General features: G+C 41.9%; 1 protein-coding gene across 4 annotated transcripts in view; it reads left to right on the forward strand.

Annotated features, from left to right (window-relative positions):
* fer1l4 (fer-1 like family member 4) overlaps positions 1 to 26,701 on the forward strand; it is a 353,096-nt gene that overhangs the window by 5,919 nt on the left and 320,476 nt on the right. For 2 of the 4 annotated variants that reach the window (XM_072244965.1, XM_072244971.1), the window contains exons 2-5: positions 3,150 to 3,205; positions 17,851 to 17,939; positions 18,808 to 18,907; positions 25,004 to 25,104. In XM_072244965.1, coding sequence (XP_072101066.1) covers positions 3,150 to 3,205; positions 17,851 to 17,939; positions 18,808 to 18,907; positions 25,004 to 25,104 — 346 coding nt within the window. The remainder of the gene's footprint in view (positions 1 to 3,149; positions 3,206 to 17,850; positions 17,940 to 18,807; positions 18,908 to 25,003; positions 25,105 to 26,701) is intronic. The other 2 variants (XM_072244979.1, XM_072244988.1) reach the window with 1 other exon arrangement.

Genomic DNA, 26,701 nt, shown 5'->3' on the forward strand with positions numbered 1-26,701 from the left:
TACTGCACCTGGAACCATTCAATAATCTTATAACAGCAGGGTAGAATTTGTCCTTGAACTTGGTGAAACATGCTTTAAGGCTTTTGTACCTTCTGCCCAATTGGAGAGGATATCAGAGAGAATATTTGGGGTGGGGTGGGTTGGGCCTGTACTTTTACTTTAATTCTACACTCTTCTGAAAATAACCGCAAGGTATTCATCAAGAAACAAACTCATGCATTCCACATTCAAACCTTTCTGGTCCCTAATAGGCCTTACTATCTCTAGAGATCCAATTGTTCTTGAAGTATTTACCTGTATTTACCTTCCTTGTTATGAGAGTACCTGTTTCCAACTCCATCTTGGGCAGTTCATTCCAGGCCTTGACTGAGTTAATTCAGTCCTTATGCAGGGTCATGGCCCAAAATGCTGCTGAATCTACTGAGTTCCCCCAGACAGCATTAGAAATCAAGATAAAACCTGTGTTTTTAGTAGTGAGGCAACAGCTCTGCCGGATGTGTCACTGTGTTGCCCTACACGAGGGGCTCCCACTCTGGGGTCCATGGACCCCTTAGTTAATGGTAGGGGCCCATGTTCATAACATAAAAAGATTGGGAGCCCCTGCCCTAAGCCATTCATTCCTTCATTATCCCTTGTATCCTTCAAGTCTCCTGAAACCTTTTTAACCTGCCAACATCTCTCTTACTTTATCTGCATTCTTGCTCAACCTTGATTTGTATCTCCTTCATTTGCAGAGACCAAGGAATTAGCCCTCCTAATTCCTTGTTTAATTTCTTTCCTGTTTCCTTTATTTTCTTCAATGGTGTTGTCTGATTTTAGCTTCATAATTCCAAGGTTCCCAAACTTTGCCATACTTCCATACCCACAAGTATGGAAGTTCTTCAGTTCTGTCTTTACAGAGTTTGCATGTTCTCCTTGAACTTTGATCATCTGGCTAGCTCTTTCCCAGTTCAAGATTCCAGACTTAGTTGGATTATCTACAAATTGTTTCAAGAAACCCTCCTGGAAACAATGGGAGTAGCTTCTGTGGGCATCTCAACCACCATGGTCCACATTGGACCACAGGATCTGCTTCTATACATCCAACATATTCTAGCTATTGAAGTCCCTGATACTAAGGAGGTCCCAGTCAACACTGCAGAAGTTAAAGCCACCCACTGCATTAACTTTGATCTTTTTTATACATTTTTCCATCATCTGCCTACATATTTGTTCATGAAGCTCCTGCTGGCTATTATAAGGCTTATAATCAAACCATTGTGTTGTAGAAACATAGAAACATAGAAAACCTACAGCACAACATAGGGCCTTCGGCCCACAAAGCTGTGCCAAACATGTCCTTACCTTAGAAATTACCTTGGATTACCCATAGCCCTCTATTTTTCTAAGCTCCATGTACCTATCCAGGAGTCTCTTAAAAGACCCTATCATATCCGCCTCCACCACTGTTGCTGGCAGCCCATTCCACGCACTCATCAATCTCTGTGGAAAAAACTTACCCGATATCTCCTCTGTACCTACTTCCAAGTACCTTAAAACTGTGCCCTCTCGTACTAGCCATTTCAGCCCTGGGAAAAAGCCTCCAACTATCCACACAATCAATGCATTTCATCATCTTATACTCCTCTAGTCCTTTGCCACTTCAAGGAGAAAAGGCCGAGTTCACTCAACCTATTCTCAAAAGGCATGCACCACAATCCAGGCAACATCCTTGCAAGTCTCCTCTGCACCCTTTCTATAGTTTCCACTTTCTTCCTGTAGTGAGGTGACCAGAACTGAGCACAGTACTCCAAGTGGTGTCTAACCAGGGTCCTATATAGCTGTAACATTACCTCTCGGCTCTTAAACTCAGTCCCACGATTGATGAAGGCCAATGCACCGTATGCCACCTTAACTACAGAGTCAACCTGCATAGCAGATTTGAGTGTCCTATGGACTCCGACTTCAAGATCCCTCTGATCCTCCACACTGCCAAGAGTCTTACCATTAATACTATATCCTGCCATCATATTTGACCTACCAAAATGAACCACCTCACACTTATCTGGGTTGAACTCCATCTGCCACTTTTTAGCCCAGTTTTGCATCCTAGCAATGTCCCGCTGTAACCTCTGACAGCCCTCCACACTATCCATAACACCCCCAACCTTCGTGTCATCAGCAAATTTACTAACCCATCCCTCCACTTCCTCATCCAGGTCATTTATAAAACTCACAAAGAATAAGGGTCCCACAACAGATCCCTGAGGCACATCACTGGTCACCGACCTCCATGCAGAATATGACCCGTCTACAACCACTCTTTGCCTTCTGTGGGCAAGCCAGTTCTGAATCCACAAAGCAAAGTCTCCTTAGATCCCATGCCTCCCTACTTTCTCAATAAGCCTTGTATGGAGTACCTTATCAAATGCCTTGCTGAAATTCATATGCACTACATCCTCTGCTCTACCTTCATCAATGTGTTCAGTCACATCCTCAAAAAATTCAATCAGGCTCGTAAGGCACAACCTGCCTTTGACAAAGCCATGCTGACTATTCCTAATCATATTATACCTCTCCAATGTTCATAAATCCTGGATCTCAGGATCTTCTCCATCAATTTCCCAACTACTGAAGTAAGACTCACTGGTCTATAATTTCCTGAACTATTTCTACTCCCCTTCTTGAATAAGGGAGCAACCCTCCAATCCTCCGGAACCTCTTCCGTCCCCATTAATGATGCAAATATCATCGCCTGAGGCTCACCAATCTGCTCCCTCACCTCCCACAGTAGCCTGGGGTACATTTTGTCTGGTCCCAGTGAGTTATCCAACTTGATACTTTCCAAAAGGTCCTGCACATCTTCTTCCTTAATATCTGCATGCTCAAGCTTTTCAGTCTGCTGTATATTTCATATTACTGAGCTGTACTCATGTGGCCTTGCCAGATGAGCCCTCCAAGATGTCCTCTCTAAGTAACACTGTGACATTCTGAATGCACAGTTGCAAAATTTCCTCTGACATGTACTTTGTCGTCCTTTAATAATTGATGTTCCTACATTTAAAAAAAATGTAGATAGATATTCTCAGAATAACAATGACATGGACTGGATTAGCAATATCATTAATGATGTTGAATAATTAAGAATGTTTTCCTTAATCTGTTCTTAGGTTACACATACTCTGCCCGAAGACCACAATGTGAATACGAGGCTATTATCAATGAGGTAAGATTTAACATTTGGGTTAATGTCATTTCATTGAAAACACAGATTTTAGAAAATAAAATTTCCATGTCATCAGTAACCAAATATTTCCTTGCCCTCGGTAATTGCACATTCCCTTACTGTTTTGCTCTGTGGAATGTAAGACAATGACAAAACAACAACATGTGACATAATATCAGTTTTGTGGGAGTTGGGAGAGAAGTTCAATAACGTGATAAGTTGTTGTGTATTTCTCGAGATTGAATCTCATTGACTTGTCAAAGGATCTCTGCCCTCAAACACTGACTCTGTTTCAATGCCCATGGTTGCAGGCTGACCTGCTGAGAACTTCCAGCACTTTCTACTTTTGTTTTAGATATCCAGCATCAGCAGATTTCTTAGATCTTCGCTGACTTTTTTCCAATGGAATCTCATACTGCCAGTCATTACCCAACAACCATCAAGCTCTTGAACCGATGAGCACAACCTCAAGCACCACTTCTCTGAACTGATTCTACAACCACAGATCCACTTTCAACATTTTCCCAATATGATTCTATTTATTTATCTATCAAGCTACTTATTTACAGTATTTGTACAGTACAGTTGTTGCCTGTCAGTCTTTGTTTAGGTATAGTTTTTCATGAATTCTGTTGTATTTCTTTTTTTCATGTAAATGCCTGGAAGAAAGTGAATCTCAAGTAGAATCTGATAATATATACATACTTAGGATTTTGAATATCAAAAGGGAATTTCACCAAGGAAGGCATCATAATTTAGAGTCCATATTCCCCCAAATCCATTCTCCAACTAGACTCCCTAGACAAGAATCAGGACTCTGGTCACCATCAGAATCAGAATCAGGTTATCACAGATGTATATGGTGTGAAATTAGTTGTATTGTGGAAGCAGTACAATGCATAGGAGACAGAGGAAGTACTTTAGGAGCAGTCAGTTTGTACATGCCAGGGATCACAGCTGATTCCATTCATATTTCACTGACACATCAGGAAAAGTAATTAAGATCTGAGCCACTTTTTTAGTGCACTTGCACTCACTTAAAACAGAAATAAGCACCATGTGCTGAGGAAGCTATCCATCCTGACCAATCTTTCACCAATATAATAATAATACATCTCTATCACCTGTTTCCTGTACAGATTCTTTTCCCTAAAAAAGAGCAGTTTAAACAGTACACACAAAGTGTTGGGCCGCTTTCTTGAAGGAAAATGAACAGTTCATGCTAAGACCCTTCATCAGGACTAATGAATATTACATTGAATCATGTAACAATCAAAAACTTTATAGTTTTTGTTCCCTCTCTTTACCCAATGAGTCATTGCCTTGAGATGGTGTTGGAAAAGTGATTGTACAGCAAAGGGAGGAATGTGGCTCATCAGTTCTGTTGGTGCTACTTTCATTTTGTTAGAGGTAAACAGGTAGGAATTTACTGACCACCACCCTGCATTAGTGAAGTTGGGTGTGTCTGTGGAGAACCTTCTCATAGAATCATAGTCTTCTACAGTGCAGCCTCTCAATACAGTTTTACATGAAGCATTTGTGAGCTTGTATATTGGGTGCATTATTGTCAGTGTTGGATGAGTCACTCAAAACATCTTATACAATGGTAATGTACTGTAGAACAAATTCATCTCTTCATTGACTTCACTGACCAATCATCTCAGTCCCCTTTGCCTCTGCCAAGCTAAGCCAATTCTGGGAATACTCAAAGAATCTCTGAAATTTACATTCAACAACAGCATCTTAATATTTAGCATTAGCGGCTGACTAATCAATTTGAAGAGAGGGAGAGAGAGCTGGTCGGGGAGCAGAGTTTAATAAAGGAGCATTTCGCAGGGCTTGGCTCATTAGAATAGTGGGTATGACTGCGAGGCCAGTTTTCTGTTCTGCGTGTCAGATGTGGGATGTCCGGGAGACTTTCAGCCTCCCTGATGGCCACATCTGCGCCAGGTGCTTTGAGCTGCAGCTCCTTAGGGACCAAGTTAGGGAGAGTGAGGAGATGACAGGAGCACATGCGGGTAGTCACCCTGGGGCCACAGGAGACAGATAAGTGGGTGACTGTCAGGAGAGGGAAAGGAGGGTGTCAGGTAGTGGAAAGTACCCCTGTGGCTGTTCCCCTTAACAATCAGTACTCCTGTTTGAGTGCTGTTAGGGGGGACGACCTACCTGGGGGAAGCAACGGTGGCTGTGCCTCTGGCAGTCAGTCTGGCTCTGTGGCTCAGAAGGGTGGGGAAAGGAAGAAGATGGCAACAGTAACAGGGGATTCTATGGTTAGATCTAGAGTTTTTTGTAATATTTCAAATAACTTATTGTGCTTTACTTTATCAAATGCTTTGTGTAGTTGATAAAACAAACAATTCCTTTTGCACTCGAATAGCTCATTCTGATGGTATCCTTAACATCAATATTGCGTTTCTTGTACCTTTGTCTTTCATAAAACCACATTGTTCTTTACCTATTTCAGCTTGTATCTTACTTTTAGCTCTTGTCATCAAAATTCTTAGAAGTATCTTGGTGATATGACTCATTAAACTTATGGTCCTATGTAATTCACATTCTATTGCTCCAGGTTTCTTAGGAAGAGTGATAATACTGATTTTTTCATCTCTTCTGGTATTATTCCAGTCTCATAAATGTCATTGATTAAATCAGTAAGTTTTTCAATTCCATAATCTTCAAGGGTGATAATTTGGTCTATTACTAATTCATCAGGACCTGCTGCCCTTCCTTTCTTCATCTTATTTATTGCATTACGAACTTCAACTTTTAAGATACTTGGACCTTCAATGTTTTTCTTAATTTCTCGTTTTTCGCCTCGATCATCTTCAAACAATTCCTGAATATACTCAGTCCATCTGTTCATAATCTCATCTTTTTCCATGATAATGGTACCGTCCTTTGCTTTCAAACATCCACCTGAAGAACAGAAGAGCTTTTTAGCAGTGATATTCTTCATCTGTTGATGTAACCTTTTTGGATCAGTAATATGGATTCTTTCTATTTGCTCACATTCCTGGTTTAACCATTCTTTTTTGGCTTTTTGACATAAATTTTTAACTTTTTTATCTAAGGACTTATATTCTACAGGATTTGCTTTCTTCTGTCTCCTTTCTTCCATTAGATTTTTGATTTCATCTGTCATCCATTTATTCTTTGTGCTTTTTTCTTTTTTAGGAATCACTGACTTTGCTGATTCTACCAAGGCATCCTTTAGAGAGTTAAATTTCATTTCTACATGATTGCTATCATCTTCAACAGATTCTATTTCTAGACTTTGAAATCTATTCCTTACTTCAATTGTAAACTCTAGATCTAGATTCGAAAGACCTCCGCCTTATCAGAAATCTGTGTTGGGAACAAACTGCCGCTGTAAGAATAGATGGAGAAGTGAGTCAGTTTACGAAAATCAAGAGAGACGTTAGACAGGGGTGTGTTTTCTCCTCTGATTTATTTAATGTGTACAGTGAAGCAATATTACAAAAAATAAGAGACATCTTGGGAATCAAAGTTGGCGGTGGAAACATCAATAATTTCAGATATGCAGATGACACTGTGTTAATTGCAAGTACGGAGGAAGAACCACAAAACTTAATTGATATAATTGTTGAAGAAAGTGCAAAAATGGGTCTATCTGTCTATTGCAAAAAGACAGAATGTATGGTGATATCCCAAAAGAAGGAGAATCCTATCTGCAGGCTGAGAATAAACGGGGAAGACATAAAACAAGTACAGAACTTTTGCTACTTAGAAAGCTGTGTGACATCAGATGGCAGGTGCAACATGGACATCAAAAAAAGAATAAGGATGGCAAAGGACACCTTTACGAGAATGAAGAGTATACTGACAAATACTAAACTAGGCATGACAACCCGCCTCAGAGTACTGAAATGTTACGTTTATCCAGTTATGTTATATGGCTCAGAATGTTGGACAATATCTAGAAACATGAGGAAATGAATAGTAGCAGCAGGGATGTGGTTTTTGAGGAGGATGCAAAGAATATCATGGACGAAACGAATATCTAACGAGGATGTCATGAACAGAGCAAACACAAAAAGAGAAATAATGTATGAGATCATGAAAAGGCAACGTAACTTCATTGGACATGTGATTAGGAAAGGGGAGTTAGAATGCATGGTAATTATGGGAAAGATTGAAAGGAAGAAAGCAAGAGGAAAACAAAGACAAATGATGATGGCGACAGCAGCCAGAGAACTGGAAATGAATGACAATGAATTGATCCACTTGACCCGAAAAAGGAGTGTGTGGGCCATGGCAGTCAAAGGTCAAACTGGCCACGGCACCTGATGGTGATAGTTAGGGGAACAGATAGGTGATTCTGTGTATGCACGGATGGTAGTTTGCCTCCCAGGTGCCAGGGTTCATGATGTTTCTGATCGCATCCACGATATCCTGAAATAGGAGTGCAAGCAGCCAGAGGTCATGGTACATATTGATTCCAGCAACATAGGTAGGAAAAGGGAGGAGGTCCTGAAAACAGAATACAGGAAGGAAGTTGAGAAGCAGGACCTCAAAGGTAGTAATCTCAGGATTGCTGCCTATGCCACGTGACAGTGAGTATAGGAATAGAATGTGGTGGAGGATAAATGCGTGGCTGAGGGATTGGATCAGGAGTCAGGGATTCAAATTTGTGGATCATTAGGACCTCTTCTGGGCAGGTCTGGGGGGGACCAATATCAAGGCAGGGAGGTTTGCTAATGCTGCTGGGGAGGGTTTAAACTAGATTTGCAGGGGGAGTGGGAATGAAGTGAAGAGACAGAGGATGGGGAGGTTGGAGCACAAGTAGAGACAGCTTGTAGAGAGTTTGTGAGGAAGGATAGGCAGATGTTAGAGCAAAGATGCACTCAGCCTGATAGTTTGAGATGTGTCTATTTTAATGCAAGGAGTATTATAAACAAGGCGGATGAGCTTAGAGCGTGGATCAATACATGGAACTGTGATATTGTGGCCATTACAGAGAGTTGGATGTCTCAGGAGCAGGAATGGTTGCTGAGTGTGCTTCAAAAAGAACAGAGGGGGAGGCAAAAGAGGCGGGGAAGTGTCATTGCTAATTAGGGATAGTATCACGGCTGCAGAAAAGGAGGAAGTCATGGAGGGATGGTCCACTCAGTCAGTGGGTGGAAGGCAGAAAAAGGAAAGGGGCAATAATTCTACTGAGTGTTTTTATAGACCCCCCCCCACTAGTAACAGGAATATCAAGGAGCAGATAGGGAGGCAGATTCTGGAATGGTGCAATAATAATAGGCTTGTTGTGATGGGAGATTTTAACTTTCCTAATATTGATTGGCATCTCCTTAGCGCAAGGGGTTTAGATGGGGTGGAGTTTGTTAGGTGTGCTTAGAAAGGTTTCCTGACACAATATGTAGAGGCTTTACTTGATCTGATATTGGGAAATCAACTTGGTCAGATGTCAGATCTCTCGGTGGGAGAGCATTTTGGAGATAAGTCATAGTGCTGGAGTGCTGGAGAGGGACAGGAGCAGACAATTTGGGAAAACATTTAATTGGGGTAGGGGGAAGTATGATGCTATTAGGCAGGAACTTGGGAGCATAAATTGGGAGTCAAGTTGAGTCAAGTCACTTTTTATTGTCATTTTGACCATAACTGCTGGTACAGTACACAGTAAAAACGAAACAATGTTTTTCAGGACCATGGTGCAACATGAAACAATACAAAAACTACACTGAACTACGTAAAACAGCACAAAAACTACACTAGACTACAGACCTCCCCAGGACCGCATAAAGTACACAAAACAGTGCAGGCATTACAATAAATAATTAACAAGACAATAGGCACAGTAGAGGTCAGTAGGTTGGTGTCAGTCCAGGCTCTGGGTATTGAGGAGTCTGATGGCTTGGGGGACGAAACTGTTACATAGTCTGGTCATGAGAGCTTGAATGATTCAGTGCCTTTTGCCAGATGGCAGGAGGGAGAAGAGTTTGTATGACAGGTGCGTGGGGTCCTTCATAATGCTATTTGGTTTGCGGATGCAACGTGTGGTGTAAATGTCTGTAATGGTGGGAAGAGAGACCCCAATGATCTTCTCAGCTGACGTCATTATCCGCTGCAGGGTCTTGCGATCCGAGATGGTGCAATTTCTGAACCAGGCCATGATGCAGCTGCCCAGGATGCTCTCAATACAACCTCTGCAGAATGTGGTGAGGATGGGGGGTGGGAGATGGACTTTTCTCAGCCTTCGCTGAAAGTAGAGACTTTGCTGGGCTTTCTTTGCTATGGAGGTGGTGTTGAGGGACCAGGTAAGATTCTCTGCCAGGTGAAGACCAAGAAATTTGGTGTTCTTAACGATCTCTACGGAGGAGTCGTTGATGTTCAGCGGAAAGTGGTTGCTCCATGTCCTCCTGAAGTCAACAACCATCTCTTTTGTTTTGTTCACACTCAGAGACAGGTTGTTGGCTCTGCACCAGTCCATTAGCCGCTGCACCTCCTCTCTGTATGCTGACTCATCGTTCTTGCTGATGAGACCCACCACGGTTGTGACCTCGGCGAACTTGGTGATGTGTTTTGAGCTGTTTTCAGATGTTTTCAGGGAAATGCACGGCAGAAATGTGGCAAATGTTCAGGGAACATTTGCGTGGCATTCTGCATGGGTATGTTCCATTGAGGCAGGGAAAGGATGGTAGGGTTAAAGAACCATGGTGTACAAAGCATGGTCCGGGAGGGTTTAAACTAATTCAAAGTGGGTGGGACCCGGAGCAATAGAGCAGTGTCATAAGTGCATGGAGATCTAACATATAAAGAGGCTTTGAGGAAAGAGAAGCAGAATAAAGAGTGTAAAGGTAGGAAGGTAGAAGGCTAAAGTGCATCTACTTCAATGCAAGAAGCATCAGAAACAAAGGTGATGAACTGAGAGTTTGGATGTATACATAGAATTATGATGTAGCGGCCATTACAGAGACTCGGCTGGCACCAGGGTAGGAATGGATTCTCAATATTCCTGGATTTCAGCGTTCAAAAAGGGATGGGGGGGCAGGGGAGGAGGAGTGGCATTACTGGTCAGAGATACTATTACAGCTACAGAAAAGGTGAGTAATGTAGCAGGATCCTCTTTTGAGTCAGTATGGGTGGAAGTCAGGAAAAGGAAGGGAGCAGTTACTCTATTGGGAGTATACTATAGGCCCCCTGGTAGCAGCAGAGATACTGAGGAGCAGATTGGGAGGCGATTTTGGGCAGGTGCAAAGATGACAGGGTTGTTATCATGGGTGACTTTAACTTCCCTAATATTGATTGGCACCTGATCAGTTCTAATGGTTTAGACGGGGCAGAGTTTGTTAAGTGCATCCAGGACGGATTCCTGTCACAGTATGTTGACAGGCCGACTAGGGGGAATGCCATACTAGATCTAGTATTAGGTAACGAACCGGGTCAGGTCACAGATCTCTCAGTGGGTGAGCATCTGGGGGACAGTGACCACCGCTCCCTGGCCTTTACCATTATCATGGAAAAGGATACAATCAGAGAGGACAGGAAAATTTTAAATTGGGTAAGGGCAAATTATGAGGCTTTAAGGCTAGAACTTGTGGGTGTGAATTGGGATGATGTTTTTGCAGGGAAATGTACTATGGACATTTGGTCAATGTTTAGGGATTTCTTGCAGGATATTAGGGATAAATTTGTCCTGGTGAGGAAGACAAAGAATGGTAGTGTGAAGGAACAATGGGTGACAAGTGAGGTAGAAAATCTAGTCAGGTGGAAGGAGGCAGCATACATGAGGTTTAGGAAGCAAGGATCAGATGGGTCTATTGAGGAATATAGGGTAGCAAGAAAGGAGCTTAACAAAGGGCTGAGGAGAGCAAGAAGGGGGCATGAGAAGGCCTTGGTGAGTAGGGTAAAGGAAAACTTCAAGGTATTCTTCAATTATGTGAAGAACAAAAGGATGACATGAGTAAAGGTAGGACCGATTAGAGATAAAGGTGGGAAGATGTGTCTGGAGGCTGTGGAAGTGAGCGAGGTCCTCAATGAATACTTCTCTTCGGTATTCACCAATGAGAGGGAACTTGATGACGGTGAGGACAATATGAGTGAGGTTGATGTTCTGGAGCATGTTGATATTAAGGGAGAGGAGGTGTTGGAGTTGTTAAAATACATTAGGACGGATAAGTCCCCTGGGCCTGATGGAATATTCCCCAGGCTGCTCCACAAACTGAGGGAAGAGATTGCTGAGTCTCTGGCTAGGATCTTTATGACCTTGTTGTCCACAGGAATGGTACCGGAGGATTGGAGGGAGGCGAATGTTGTCCCCTTGTTCAAAAAAGGTAGTACGGATAGTCCGGGTAATTATAAACCAGTGAGCCTTCCATCTGTGGTGGGAAAGTTATTGCAAAAGATTCGTAGAGATAGGATCTATGGGCATTTAGAGAATCATGGTCTGATCAGGGACAGTCAGCATGGCTTTGTGAAGGGTAGATCGTGTCTAACAAGCCTGATAGTGTTCTTTGAGGAGGTGACCAGGCATATTGATGAGGGTAATGCAGTGGATGTGATCTACATGGATTTTATTAATGACCTGGATGTGGGGATTGAAGCGTGGGTTGGCAAGTTTGCAGATGACACAAAGGTTGGTGGTGTTGTGGATAGTGTAGAGGATTGTCGAAGATTTCAGAGAGACATTGATAGGATGCAGAAGTGGGCTGAGAAGTGGCAGATGGAGTTCAACCTGGAGAAGTATGAGGTGGTACACTTTGGAAGGACAAACTTCAAGGCAGAGTACAAAGTAAATGGCAGGATACTTGATAGTGTGGAGGAGCAGAGAGATCTGGGGTACATGTCCACAGATCCCTGAAAGTTGCCTTACAGGTAGATAGGGTAGTTAAGAAAGCTTATGGGGTGTTAGCCTTCATAAGTCAAGGGACAGAGTTTAAGAGTCGCGAGGTAATGAGGCAGCTCTATAAAACTCTGGTTAGGCCGCACTTGGAGTACTGTGTCCGGTTCTGGTCACCTCACCATAGGAAGGATGTGGAAGCATTGGAAAGGGTACAGAGGAGATTTACCAGGATGCTGCCTGGTTTAGAGAGTGTGCATTATGATCAGAGATTAAGGGAGCTAGGGCTTTACTCTTTGGAGAGAAGGAGGATGAGAGGAGACATGATAGAGGTATACAAGATAATAAGAGGAATAGATAGAGTGGATAGTCAGCGCCTCTTCCCCAGGGCACCACTGCTCAATACAAGAGGACATGGCTTTAAGGTAAGGGGTGGGAAGTTCAAGGGGGATATTAAAGGAAGGTTTTATACTCAGAGAGTGGTTGGTGCGTGGAATGCACTATCTGAGTCAGTGGTGGAGGCAGATACACTAGTGAAGTTTAAGAGACAACTAGACAGGTATATGGAGGAATTTAAGGTGGCGGGTTATATGGGAGGCAGGGTTTAAGGGTTGGCACAACACTGAGGGCTGAAGGACCTGTACTGTGCTGTAAATTTCTATATTCTATGTTCTATCTCAGTTAAAGATTGGAAGAACTTTTTTGACATTTTGGTTCATAGAAAGTTTCATACATCAATATTTAATCCTTCCTGAAGGAGAAGATAGGAGTTAAAATAGGCGCAGCAGAAAGGGTTCAGCAAAAGTGAGTCATAAATCAGGAAATGCTGCAAGATTCTTTTGTGCATTATCACTGAACCACCTGCTCAAGAGGGTGGAAACTCCTAACACAATTGTTTACATAGTAGAGGTTGACTCACCTTCAGTAAAATTAGGTGGAGATCACAGAATCTATTATTATCCAAGAACCATGTCTAAAGTTTTCAAAACCGGTGAGAAGTTTTAGTCTGTGACTGAAACGTTTTTAAAAATTTGCTGTTTCTGCTGAAAATAAGTCTTATATGGGAAGTCAAATGGAGGCAGTGTCTGCTGATCAAACGCCTATTTATCCTGTAAACAACAAAATTTACTGATCAGTATCTTACTTGCCATTTGTGTGATCTTGCACATATAAATTAGTTGTACTTTTCTCTAGGTTATAATTCAAAAGGTAATTCATTATATGTAAAACACTTTAGGGATAAGCTGAGATTGGAATAAATACTACAGAATAGAGCTGTACTCGATAAGTGTGATAGTTCCATGATAGGGTTGCAGTGCTTTCTGTTCTGAAGACTATATTAGGTCAGTCAGGTCATGAAATAGGTTTGGGGGGGGTTGTTTATTCAGGAGGGGGAGTTGGCCAGGGGACTGGGTTGACAAGATGGTTGAGTCAAGTTGAGTGCCAATCATCTTTTGCAGTCAGCTAAAGTTTGGAAGTTTTACGTGCGTCTTTAAAGATGACTAAAACACCAGGTCTGCAGCCCAAGTGCCCTCTTTCTTCCTGAGACTGGGGCCTCAGCCACCTCCCACCACACTGTCTATCCCTGGACTGGGCTTAGACTTGGTCCGACTCAGGTTTAATATCACTGGCATAAGTCACGAAATTTGTTGTTTTGTGGCAGCAGTACATTGCAATACATAAAACCATTAGATACAGGAGCTGAGTCTGCTCTGCCATTTCATCATGGCTGAACCATTTTCCCTCTCAGCCCCAATCTCCTGCCTTCTCACCATATCTCTTCATGCCCTGACTAACCAAGAATCTATCAACCTCTGCCTTAAATATACACAGTGACCAGGCCTCCAAAGTTGCCTGTGGTAACGCATTCCACAGATTCACCACTCTGGCTAAAAAAATTCCTCATCATTTCCATTATAAATGGATATTCCTCTGTTTTGAGGCTGTACCCTTTGGTTCTGGACTCCGCCACCACAGAAAACATCATTTCCACATACACTGTACTGAAGCCTTTCACCATTCAGGTTTCAATTAGTCATCCCTCATTCTTCTGAATTCCAGTGAGAACTGGCCCAGAGCTGTCAAATTCTCCTCAGATGATAAGCTGTTGAAGCCTGGATTCATTTTTGTGAACCTCCTTTGAAACTTCTCCAGTTTCAGCACATCTTTTCTTAGATAAGGAGCCCAAAACTGCTCACAATACTCCAAGTGAGGCCTCACCAGTGTTTTATAAAGTCTCAACATTCCATCCTTGCTTTTATATTCTAGTTTTCATGAAATGAATGCTAACATTGCATTTGCCTTGCTCACCACCAACTCAACCTGCAAATTAACCTTAAGGGATTCTTAATAAAAATGATAAATTACAATAAAATATATAGTAATTTATAATTTATATGAAATTTAATATGTAAAATTAAATAAAATATGTAATGTAATTACATTAAATTTGAAATGTGAGGAGAAACTAAATTGGCATGAGAGGGGAACTGCTCAAAATTGACTGGAAAGGGACACTAGCAGGAAGGACAGCACAGCGGCAATGGCTGGGGTTTCTGCAAAAAATGAGAGAAGCGCAAGACAGATATATTCCAAATGAGAAGAAATTTTTGAATGGAAGAAGGGCACTACCATGTCTGACAAGTGAAGTCAGAGCCAAAGTAAAAGCAAAAGAGAGGGCATACAAGCCAAAGCTAGTGGGAAGATAGAGGATTGGGAAGCTTTTAAAACTTGCAGATGGAAACTAAAAAGGTCATTAGGAAGGAAAAGATGAATTATGTTAGGAAGCTGCGGACTAATATCAAAGAAGATAATAAAAGCTTTTTTTAAGTATATAAAGGATAAAAAAGAGTTGAGGGTAGATGTAGGACCAATAGAAAATGACGCTGGAGATATTGTAATGAGAGACACAGAGATGGCAGAGGAACTGAATGCGTATTTTGCATCAGTCTTCACAGTGGAAGACATCTGTAGTATACCGGACACTCAAGAGTGTCAGGAAAGTGAAGTACGTGCCGTAAAAATTACGACTGAGAAGGTGCTCAGGAAGCTTAATGGTCTGAGGGTGGATAAATCTCCTGGACCTGATGGAATGCACCTTCAGGTTTTGAAGGAAGTAACTGGAGAGATTGAGGAGGCATTAACAATGATTTTTCAATAATCAATAGTTTCTGGCACTGTACCGGATGACTGAAAAATTGCAAATGTTACTCCGCTATTTAAGAAGGGTAGAAGGCAGCAGAAAGGAAACTATAGACCTGTTAGCCTGACATCAGTGGTGGGAAGTTGTTGGAATCGATAGTTAGGGATGAGATTATGGAGTACAGACCAAAGCCAGCATAGTTTCCTGAAAGGAAAATTCTGCCTAACTAACCCACTACAATTTTTTGAGGAAATGACAAGCAGGGTAGACAAAGGAGATGCAGTTGGTGTGGTGTACTTGGATTTTCAGAAGGCCTCTGACAAGGTGCTGCACATGAGGCTGCTGAGCAAGATAAGAGCTAATGGAATTACAGGGAAGTTACTGGCATGGGTGGAGCATTGGCTGATCGGCAGAAAACGGAGAGTGGGAATAAAGGGATCCTATTCTGTCTGGCTGCCAGTTACCAGTGGAGTTCCACAGGGGTTGGTGCTGGGACCGCTTCTTTTTACGGTGTATGTCAATGATGTGGACTACAGGATTAATGGATTTGTGGCTAAATTTGCCGATGATACAAAGGTAGGTAGAGGAGCGGGTAGTGTTGAAGAAATAGAGAGCCTGCAGAGAGACTTAAATAGTTTAGGAATGGGCAAAGAAGTGGCAAATGAAATACAATGTTGGAAATTGTATGGTCATGAACATTGGTGGAAGAAATAAATGGGCAGACTATTATTTAGATGTGGAGAATTCAAAATGCAGAGATGCAAAGGGACTTGGGAGTCTTTGTGCAGGATAACCTAAAGATTAATCTCCAGGTTGAGTCGGTGGTGAAGAAGGCAAATGCAATGTTGGCATTCATTTCTAGAGGTATAGAATATAAGAGCAGAGATGTAATGTGGAGGCTCTATAAGGCACTCGTGAGACTACACGGAGTATTGTGTGAAGTTTTGGGCTCCTTATTTTAGAAAGGATGTACGAACATTGGAGAGGGTTCAGAGAAGATTCACAAGAATGATTCCAGGAATAAAAGTGTTACAGTATGAGGAACGTCTGGCAGTTCTTGGGCTGTATTCTCTGGGGATCTCATAGAAACATTCCGAATGTTAAAAGGTCTGAACAGATTAGATATGGCAAAGTTATTTCCTATGATAGGGGATTCTAGGACAAGAGGGAATGACTTCAGGATTGAAGGCCGTCCATTTAGAACAGAGATGTGGAGAAATTACTTTCATCAGAGTGTGGTAAATCTGTGGAATTTGTTGCCATGTGCGGCTGTGGAGGCCAAGTCATTGGGTGCACTTAAGGTAGAGATAGATAGGTTCTTAATTAGCCAGGGCATCAAAGGGTATGGGGAGAAGGCAGGGGAGTGGGGATGACTGGAAGAATTGGATCAGGCATGATTGTATGGCACAGGAGACTCGATGGGCTGAATGGCCCACTTCTCCTATATCTTATCGTCTTACGGTCTTAAATAAGTAATGTTAAAAGAGAGGAAGAAATAGTTTATGAGTTCATTGTCCATTGAGACATCTGATGGCAGAGGGGAAAAAGCTGTTCCTGAAACATAGATTGTGGGTCTTCAGGCTCCCGTACCTGCTCCTTGATAGTAACAATGAAAAGAGGGCATGTTTTAGGTGATGGGGTCCTTTGTGATGGATGCTGCCTTTTGGAGGCGTCCTCGGTGCTGGAGAGTCTCGTGCCCCTGATGGACCTGACTGAGTTTCCAACTTTCTGCAGCGGCCTCTCCCCTCCACACCAAACGGTGATGCAGCCATTTAGAATCCTCTACACAGTGTATCTGTAGAAACTTGTGAGAGTCTTTGGTGACCTACCAATTTTCCTCAGACATCAAATATCTGCTGTTGTGTCTTCTTTGTAACCGAATGAATTACATTCAGTTTGTGCAGTGCAGTCTGTAAAAACTGAACAAGGTTTTTGAATCTGAATCTGTTTTCATCTGTCCACATTTGGCCACGTCAGTGCTTCGCAAGGTCTTAATTCATAACACCAGCATCGTACAGCACAGAAAATGGGCCCTAAGAGTCTAGCTTATCCATTCCAGCCACTATGCCCATCTACACAAATCCCATTTCCCCACATTAGGCCCATACGCTTCATGTTTCCTACTTAGATTCAAGATTGTTTCATGTCATTTCCAGTCCACAAGTGTGAAGGAAAGTAAAATAATTGTTACTGCTGATCTGGTGCAGCAAAAAAAAACACATTAAGATAAAGAATAAAATAATAAAAAAATCACAATGAATACAAATTTATAGAAATAGAGGTCTATGGGTAACCTTAGGTAATTTCTAAGTAAGTACATGTTCGGCACAGCATTGTGGCTGAAGGGCCTGTATTGTGTTGTAGGTTTTCTATGTTTCTATAAGATAGCTTATATACAGATTGATTTTATGAACTTGTGGAATTGAGCACAATAACCAGAACACCTTCGAAACTGAAACCCTAGCAAAATGCAAATGATGAATTAGTACCTAGAGCTGAAGTAGATTATGCACATTATCTTAGACTAAGGCAAGAGAAGATACGAAAAACCTGGTGGGGGGGCTCTGCCTTTCTTTTATACTAGATCAGCTGTACTTTAATAACATCTCCAAATCGGTAATGTGTTTTATTTAACTTGTATAGTTTGTTATGCAGAATTTCATATTGTTTGTAATAAACAGGAATACTTTTACATTGCAGGAGTTCACCTGGCCTCATTATGGAAAAGACATTACGGAAGAGATGCTGGAGATCAAAGTGTACAACCACAGCAAGATCTTCAGTAATAGGTGTGTACCTGAGCTCTCGTTCTCATTTTTCCCGGGCACTCTTGGAGTTTAGTGTGATCATTGGAACAGGTAGGTACAGGTGGTCTGGCTGGCTGGCTGGTGGATAGTGGTCTGATCTGAGATTTCAGATAAGTGACTCCAGGCAGGGGTGTTCTGGGTGGTGGCAAGAGAGGGGTTTATTTTGGGTATGGGGCTTTGTTTTAATTGGACAGGGAAAGGGATTTGTGAAGAATGATTGCATATGAGGGAGGAGATACTGAGGTCAACGGTTGGGGCAAGAGTTCGCATTTATTCTGATTGAGAAAAGTTCAGTGTTGCAGGATTCTTTGTTCTTGGAGTAGGATAACTTGTGCTGGTCAGTGGAGGTGAGTTTGGTTTGGCCAGGGGAGAGGATTCTGTCCCTGAGTGGTGCATAAGGGGTTTGAGATTTGGACTTCACATCAAGATGGGTGTTAGTCAGAGAAGGTCATTTTGGTGCTTACTGACAGTCGAGTTCAAGTGGTCAATGCTGGTGGCATTTTCAACACTCACCAATTTACAGCTGATTTGTTCACAATCCACTGATTAACTTTTGTTTAAATCTGTTTGAAAACTGTTTGAGATATCTGACAAGTTGAACTGTGCATCAGGTTAACAGCAGCAGTAACCAGAAAATATTCAAATTATTAGATAATTCAAATTGGGCAAATGTAAATCTAATAACTGCATGTACTTGTCCCAAGAAGGAAGGGTGAGAGAATTTGAATGTTCCTTAAAATATTTGTTGAAAAAGTGACAAAGTGAAAGCTGAGTGTGATGTGTGTACTGCCCAGAGATTAAAGTCTAGGTGGAAAGGTAAATTCACTAACACACAAATCCTATATTTTAGGCTGCTGGGTTACATGCGGATCAGTCTTCAACAGATGACTAAAACTGGTCGATTGATTCTCAGGGAAGCTCTAGTTGACAAGAACAATTCTCTTACAGATGTGAGTATCAATCTGCTTCCGAACTGAAATGATGAATAATTGGTAATGAACAAGGGAATAGCTGAGAATCATGTTAAACTAGTGCTGTCCTTTATTTACTGGCGTTCTGAGAGTGAGACCAGGCAGATACTCTGATGCTGAACCCTTGCTAAAATTTACGAACACTGGTGCAGAATAGACAAGGAGTTCTTCCCAGTTTTCCTCTTTGTGGCCCATAGCATGGTATCAGCGGTGACTTTCATAGCCTGGGTATTTTAGGGTGACATTAATCTGCATGTGTGAATGTGCATTCACTTATTGAAACCCTTAGAGTAACATTTCTAAATAAATATGTTGAAACAACAACTGAACTCCTGAAACAAACTCACTTCTTCACCAAAAATGCTGACTGTCCATTACCATCCACAATGTTGTCTGACCTGCTGAGTTCACCAGCAGTTTGTTTTTTTGCTCAGTACACACACACAATGCTGGAGGAATTTAACAAGTCAGGCAGCATCTATGGAGAGAAACAAACAGTTAACATTTTGGGCCAAGACCCTTCATTAGTTCTGATTGTATTTAAAGTTTGTTTTTTTTTACTCTATGTTCCAGCATCTACAGTGTCCAGTTTTCCATTTCACCACCTGATCTGTAATTTTTCACAAGTCAGTACACAAACTGCGGGAGGAACTCAGCAGCCAGGTAGCTGCCTGCTGTGGTGGCTCTGCTTTGCTTAGTGCCTGACTGTTGAATGGAAATTACTTGCCTGGTACATTTTTAATTTTTCACTTTCATTTCTACAACTAATCCAATATTTGCTTGTTGATAGTTTCTGCCTGATTTTTTTATCTTTTCCATTTTTCTTTCTTCTAGCTTTTATTTTTATCTTCACTGCCAACTCCTTGTTACCTGCTTGTCAAAAGAAAGCATTTTTTTATCCAGTTCATATAAACATTGTTCCAGTGAAACAGAGAGTTTCTGCCTTTTTCTACCACAGGTTCATGTGAGCTTTGGTTTATAGTACTGACTATAGTACCCTGACCAGCCACATTCCCTAATTAAGTCTTCAAAGGAAGGCAGGCTTGAATGAAGTGCCCCATTCTGTTCGGCCCCAAGCATGAACTCAGCATAGATAAAGATATCAACCCCCATCCACATGCCACTAAACCTGCTCAACTTGTAAGTTAAAAAGATCAGCCAATAATAAGTATGTACATTCCCTAGATGGGCTTGTTGCTATGACATTATTTCAAAATACAGCTCAAGGATTAATTAAGCTCTGCTCTCACTAGGCTTTTGATTGCTCACTCCTACATTCTTTCAGTATTGGCACATTTTAGAGATGTGCAAAAAAGACTTTAAAAATGCAGCAGAGACTTATGGGTGTTGGGCCATACATAGGAACATAGAAACATAGAAAATAGGTGCAGGAGTAGGCCATTCAGCCCTTCGAGCCTGCACCGCCATTTATTATGATCATGGCTGATCATCCAACTCAGAACACCGCCCCAGCCTTCCCTCCATACCCCCTGACCCCCGTAGCCACAAGGGCCATATCTAACTCCCTCTTAAATATAGCCAATGAACTGGCCTCAACTGTTTCCTGTGGCAGAGAATTCCACAGATTCACCACTCTCTGTGTGAAGAAGTTTTTCCTAATCTCGGTCCTAAAAGGCTTCCCCTCTATCCTCAAACTGTGACCCCTCGTTCTGGACTTCCCCAACATCGGGAACAATCTTCCTGCATCTAGCCTGTCCAATCCCTTTAGGATCTTATACGTTTCAATCAGATCCCCCCTCAATCTTCTAAATTCCAACGAGTACAAGCCCAGTTCATCCATTCTTTCTTCATATGAAAGTCCTGCCATCCCAGGAATCAATCTGGTGACCTCTCTGTACTCCCTCTATGGCAAGGATGTCTTTCCTCAGATTAGGGGACCAAAACTGCACACAATACTCCAGGTGCGGTCTCACCAAGGCCTTGTACAACTGCAGTAGTACCTCCCTGCTCCTGTACTCAAATCCTCTCGCTATAAATGCCAGCATACCATTCGCCTTTTTCACCGCCTGCTGTACCTGCATGCCCACTTTCAATGACTGGTGTATAATGACACCCAGGTCACGTTGCACCTCCCCTTTTCCTAATCAGCCACCATTCAGATAATAATCTGTTTTCCTATTTTTGCCACCAAAGTGGATAACTTCACATTTATCCACATTAAATTGCATCTGCCATGAATTTGCCTACTCACCCAACCTATCCAAGTCACCCTGCATCCTCTTAGCATCCTCCTCACAGCTAACACTGCCACCCAGCTTCATGTCATCCGCAAACTTGGAGATGCTGCATTTAATTCCCTCATCCAAGTCATTAATATATATTGTAAACAACTGGGGTCCCAGCACTGAGCCTTGCGGTACCCCACTAGTCACCGCCTGCCATTCTGAAAAGGTCTCGTTTATTCCCACTCTTTGCTTCCTGTCTGCTAACCAACTCTCCACCCACACCAATACCTTACCCCCAATACCGTGTGCTTTAAGTTTGCACACTAATCTCCTGTGTGGGACCTTGTCAAAAGCCTTCTGAAAATCCAAATATACCACATCCACTGGTTCTCCCCTATCCACTCTACTAGTTACATCCTCAAAAAATTCTATGAGATTCGTCAGACATGATTTTCCTTTCACAAATCCATGCTGACTTTGTCCGATCATTTCACCACTTTCCAAATGTGCTGTTATCACATCCTTGATAACTGACTCCAGCAGTTTCCCCACCACCGACGTTAGGCTAATACATGCTGTTGCCGCCGAGGCAATTGGTTTTCCAAGTATTACTATTTTAAGAATTTTTGGCAGGTGTTTCATATTACACATCCTACCATTGGGGCTGGTTCAAGTCAGTTAATTGAGATAGTTTCTCATAAATGGAGAATGCTAGAATTTAACATGAAACATGGAGCAAGCAGTTCAGCCACCATGTAACTGCAGAGAGTTGTGGACACTGTTCCCATTAAATTGTGGCCGCACTGTAACTGAAATGCTCCCACACACATAGCCTTTGTTGCCGCGCAGCTGTGTTAGAATTTTGGTGGTGATGGGAGATGGCATGATGGGAGCTATAGAGAATGTCAGAAATTTAAAAATGGCACTAATGTAGGATTAGTTAAGAACATAAAACATAGAACAGTACAGCACAGTACAGGCCCTTCAGCCCACAATGTCGTGCTGACTCTTAAACCCTGCCTCCTATATAACCCCCCACCTTAAGTAGTTGGATAGCTGATGCTCAGTGCAGACTTGATGGGTCAAATGGCCTGTTTGCCTGCTATGTGAAACCAGAGCAGCACGGGAAAGCTATGCCACCAAAGGGAAAATGTAAACGCTACACAGATATCACTGGAGATCAGCACTGAACCCAGCTGTTCTACTTGCTGTAGTAGTCTGTTACACCATGTAGGAATAGATTCCTCCAAATCCTTCACTTGTGATTCAGTAATTGCATTAAGATTCTCATGTCTATTGATCCAAATATTACTCTTCAGTCATCGTAAGTGTCCTGCTTTCTCTCAGGAAAAACTTCACCACTGGAGTGTTCTTTTCCAGTACTTGTGGGTACACAACACTGGTGGGGGGGGGGGTGGTTCCTTGCAAGATGCCTTAATGTTGATAGAAATTACTTTCCTCTCCAATGGCATTTAGTCCTTGAGCTCACTCTGGTAAAATCTAAATGATTCATTTGAAGGAATATTGACAAGGAATCCCACTGCCATTTAAATAGCTGTAAAATCTGCTTTACCTGATAGAAATATCAATCTCAACATCTTCTGGGATTCCCAGGAGCTGTGCCAGTTTATGTACAGCAAGATGTATCAGAATAGGTTGAGTGAACTTGGCCTTTTCTCCTTGGAGCGACGGAGGATGAGAGGTGACCTGATAGAGGTGTACAAGATAATGAGAGGCATTGCTCGTGTGGATAGTCAGAGGCTTTTCCCCGGGGCTGAAATGGCTAGCACAAGAGGGCATAGTTTTGAAGTGCTTGGAAGTAGGTACAGAGGAGATGTCAAGGGTAAGTTTTTATGCAGAGTGGTGAGTGCGTGGAATGGGCTGCCGGCGGCGGTGGTGGAGGTGGAAACGATCAGGTCTTTTAAGAGACTCCTGGATGGTTACATGGAGTTTAGAAAAATAGAGGGCTATGGGTAAAGCCTAGGTAGTTCTAAGGTAGGGACATGTTCGGCACAGCTTTGTGGGTTGAAGGGCCTGTATTGTGCTGTATGTTTTCTATGTTTCTATATGTAGATCAGATGAAAAGACATTAGCATATCTTGAGAAGTGCAAAGAGATACATTTTGGGAAGGACGTGTCTTTAATTCCCTTTAAGTGGCAAATGATATTCTTCTCTTCATAGGGCTGGCATACAGCATGAAAGTTAGGCCATCATGTTGCATCTTTACTAAACACTGGTTAGACCGCATGTGGAGTATTGTGTGCACAAAACAGTAGAAAGGACATCGTTGCGCTGAAGAGAGTAAGGAGGAGATTCACCAGGATGTAGCTTGGACTGGAGAACTATAGTTATCGATAGAGATTGGATAGACTAGGTTTATTTTCTCTGGAGCTAAGGAGGCTAAATAATGACCTGATAAAATCCTCATAAAAATGGAAATGAAAGAGTATATAGTCAGAATCATAGTCATGGAGTTTTACAGAACAGAGACAAGCCCTTCAGCCCATCTGCTAATGCTGACCATTGTGCCTAACTGTGCCTAACCCCACATGCCTACATTGCCTCTATATCCCTCTGTGCTGTGCTCATTCACTTCCTGTTCAGATGCCTCTTAAATATTTTTACTTTTCCTATCCATGCCACTTCCTCTTGCAGCTTATTACAGATTCCAACTACTCCTTGTTTGAATAATTTGCCTCTCAGATGGCCTTTACACTTCTTCTTTTTCATCTTTAACCTTTGACCTCTAGTCTTAAGCAAGAGTACCCTGAGAAGCAGATTCTATATCTACCTGAATCATATTTCTCATAATTTTCCTCATAATTAGCTTATTCAATCTCTTCTGATAATTCAAGCCCTCCAGTGCAGGTAACACTCTTGTAAGTCTTTCTGCACCCTTTCTTCCTATAGTGTAGTGACCTTTTCCCAAATGTGGCCTGGCCAATGTTCAAGCATGCCTTCATCGTCTATAGTCCTATTTTGTTATGCCACTTCATTTGTAGGTTTCCATTTTCAAGGAAGAATTCCCTGGTATTCCAGGGTCTCTCTCTTTAGTGCCATTCACTATGTATGTCCTGGCCTGGTTTTGCTCCCTGAAGTGCATCACTACACATGTAGTCGTACTGCTGTAAGGTTATTTTGCATGGAAACAGACCCATCAGTCTTACCAAGGTGACCAAGGTGCTTTCCTTAGCTAGTCCCATTTGCCTGCACTTAACTGAATTAAATTCCATTGGCTATTACTTTACCACTTTCTTGGTTGATCTACATCCTGTTATAACCATAGATGAGTATTAGGGTTACGGTCTTTATTCTCCGCTATTTCACCTGGTAACATTTGCAAGCTAACTTTTCATGCCTCCTACATTCTTGTCCAAATCATAAACATATATGACAAGTAATAAAGGTCCCAACACTAACCCCAGCAGCACATCACTTATCACAGGCCTCCAATCTAAAAAAAATCCATCCTTCCGTTGACAGCCTCTACCTCATTCACCCTGGTTCAACTAGCCTACCGTACTCGACCTTGTCAGAGGCTGATAGTTCTCCCATGGCAGGGGGATTGGTTAAGGTGGGAGGATGGAATTCCGTATTGTATTTGACGGGAAAGACTTTCATACAGAATGGGTGGCATTTGCGATGTCACCAGAAGTGGTTGTAAAGTCAGATACAATCACGATTTTAACAGGTATTTAGACAGACACTTAAAGAGACAAGGCACAGAATAGTATGGAACTGGTGGGCAATGGGATTGAAATTTGACATGGATGTGATGGTCTGTTTCTGTGCTGTACATCTCTGTTACTCTCTGACTCGTCCCATGCTGCATTAGAAGTATACCAGGCTGAGTGTGGCACAACTGAATGAAGTATTGTCTGCTTTCAGATATTGGTAGATCTGGAGATTCGATACCAGCCGGTTGAAGGAGCTGTGGGAACATGGACAGAAGATGACTACGCGATTGATATGTATGAAGGGTCAGTGATGTAAGCAGCTGGAAAATGCTGAATATTTATCAGTAACTGCAACACATCTCTAGAAAGCTCATTCATGTCCATTCCAGATTTGTTACTTTCCCCTTTCTGGTTTTATGGGAAAGTTTGAAGATGGAAACAGTAAACCACTTTGACAGCTTCATATTAGCTATAGCAAAGGTACATCAGCCACCCGAACCAGATGAACTGCATCCTAGGGTGCTAAAACAGGTAGCGTTGGAGCTTGTGGTGGCAGTAGAAATGATCTATCAAAAATTATTGGACTCTGGTATGGTGCCACAGGACTGGAAAATTGCAAATGTCACTCCACTCTATAAGAAAGGAGGAAGGCAGCAGAAAGGAAATTATCGACCAGTTAGCCTGACCTAAGAGGTTGGGATGATGTTAGAGTCAATTGTTAAGGATGAGGTTATGGATTACAAGATAGGACAAAGTCAGCATTGTTTCCTTCAGGAAAAATCCTGCCTGATGAACCTGTTGGAATTCTTCGAAGCGATTACAAGTCAGATAGATAAAGGGGATGCAGTGGATGTTATGTATTTGTACTTTCAGAAGGCCTTTGATAAGGTGCCACACATGAGGCTGATTACCAAGTTAAGAGGCCATGGTATTACAGGAAAGTTACTAACATGGTTAGAGCATTGGCTGATTGGTAGGAGGCAGCGAGTGGGAATAAAAGGATCCTTTACTGGTTGGTTGCCAGTGACTAGTGGTGTTCCGCAGGGGTCGATGTTGGGACCATTTCTTTTTATGCTATATAAAAATGATATAGATGATGGAACAGACGGCTTTGTTGCCAACTTTGCTGATGATACGAAGAGTGGTGGAGAAGCAGGTAGTGTTGAGGAAACAGTTAGGATGCAGAAGGACTTAGACAGATTAGGAGAATGGGCAGGAAAGTGGCAAATGAAATACAATGTTGGAAAATGCATAGTCATGCACTTATTGGTAGTAGAAATAAATGTGTGGACTATTTTCTAAATGTGGAGAAAATCCAGGAATCTTTGATGCAGAGAGACTTGGGAGTGCTTGTGTAGAAAACCCTAAAGGTTAACTTGCAGGTTGAGTCAATGGTGAGGAAGGCAAATACCATGTTAGCATTCATTTCAAGAGGTCTAGAATACAAGAGCAAGGATGTGATGCTGAGGCTTTATAAGGCACTGGTGAGGCCTCACCTTGAGTTATCTAATTTCCCTGAGAGTATAACAAAACGCCCATTGGTCTCAGACACTACATTATGTTGAATGAAAGAAACTGAATTGTCTATAAGAATCAAAACTCCTCTTGCCTTAGCCTGAAAGGATGAATGGAAAGATAAATCCTTCCAACGTAAATTATCACATTTACTAACATGTGTTTCTTGTAAAAAAATAATTGACACATTCAATTTCTTAATATAATTAAATATTATGTTTCACAGGATGGTTAAATCCTTTCACATTAAAACTAAGTAAATTAAAAATATGGTCCATTTTAAATATTGCTTAAAGGAGATGTTTGAATAAAAACTGCTGGAATATATATTAAATCCAAACAATGAGCTTTAAGAAAAAATAACCAAGCAACAAATGAGGCTAAGGGAGCCAAA

Source organism: Mobula birostris, chromosome 2 (assembly GCF_030028105.1).
Source record: "Mobula birostris isolate sMobBir1 chromosome 2, sMobBir1.hap1, whole genome shotgun sequence".
In the NCBI taxonomy this organism is placed as follows: domain Eukaryota; kingdom Metazoa; phylum Chordata; class Chondrichthyes; order Myliobatiformes; family Myliobatidae; genus Mobula; species Mobula birostris.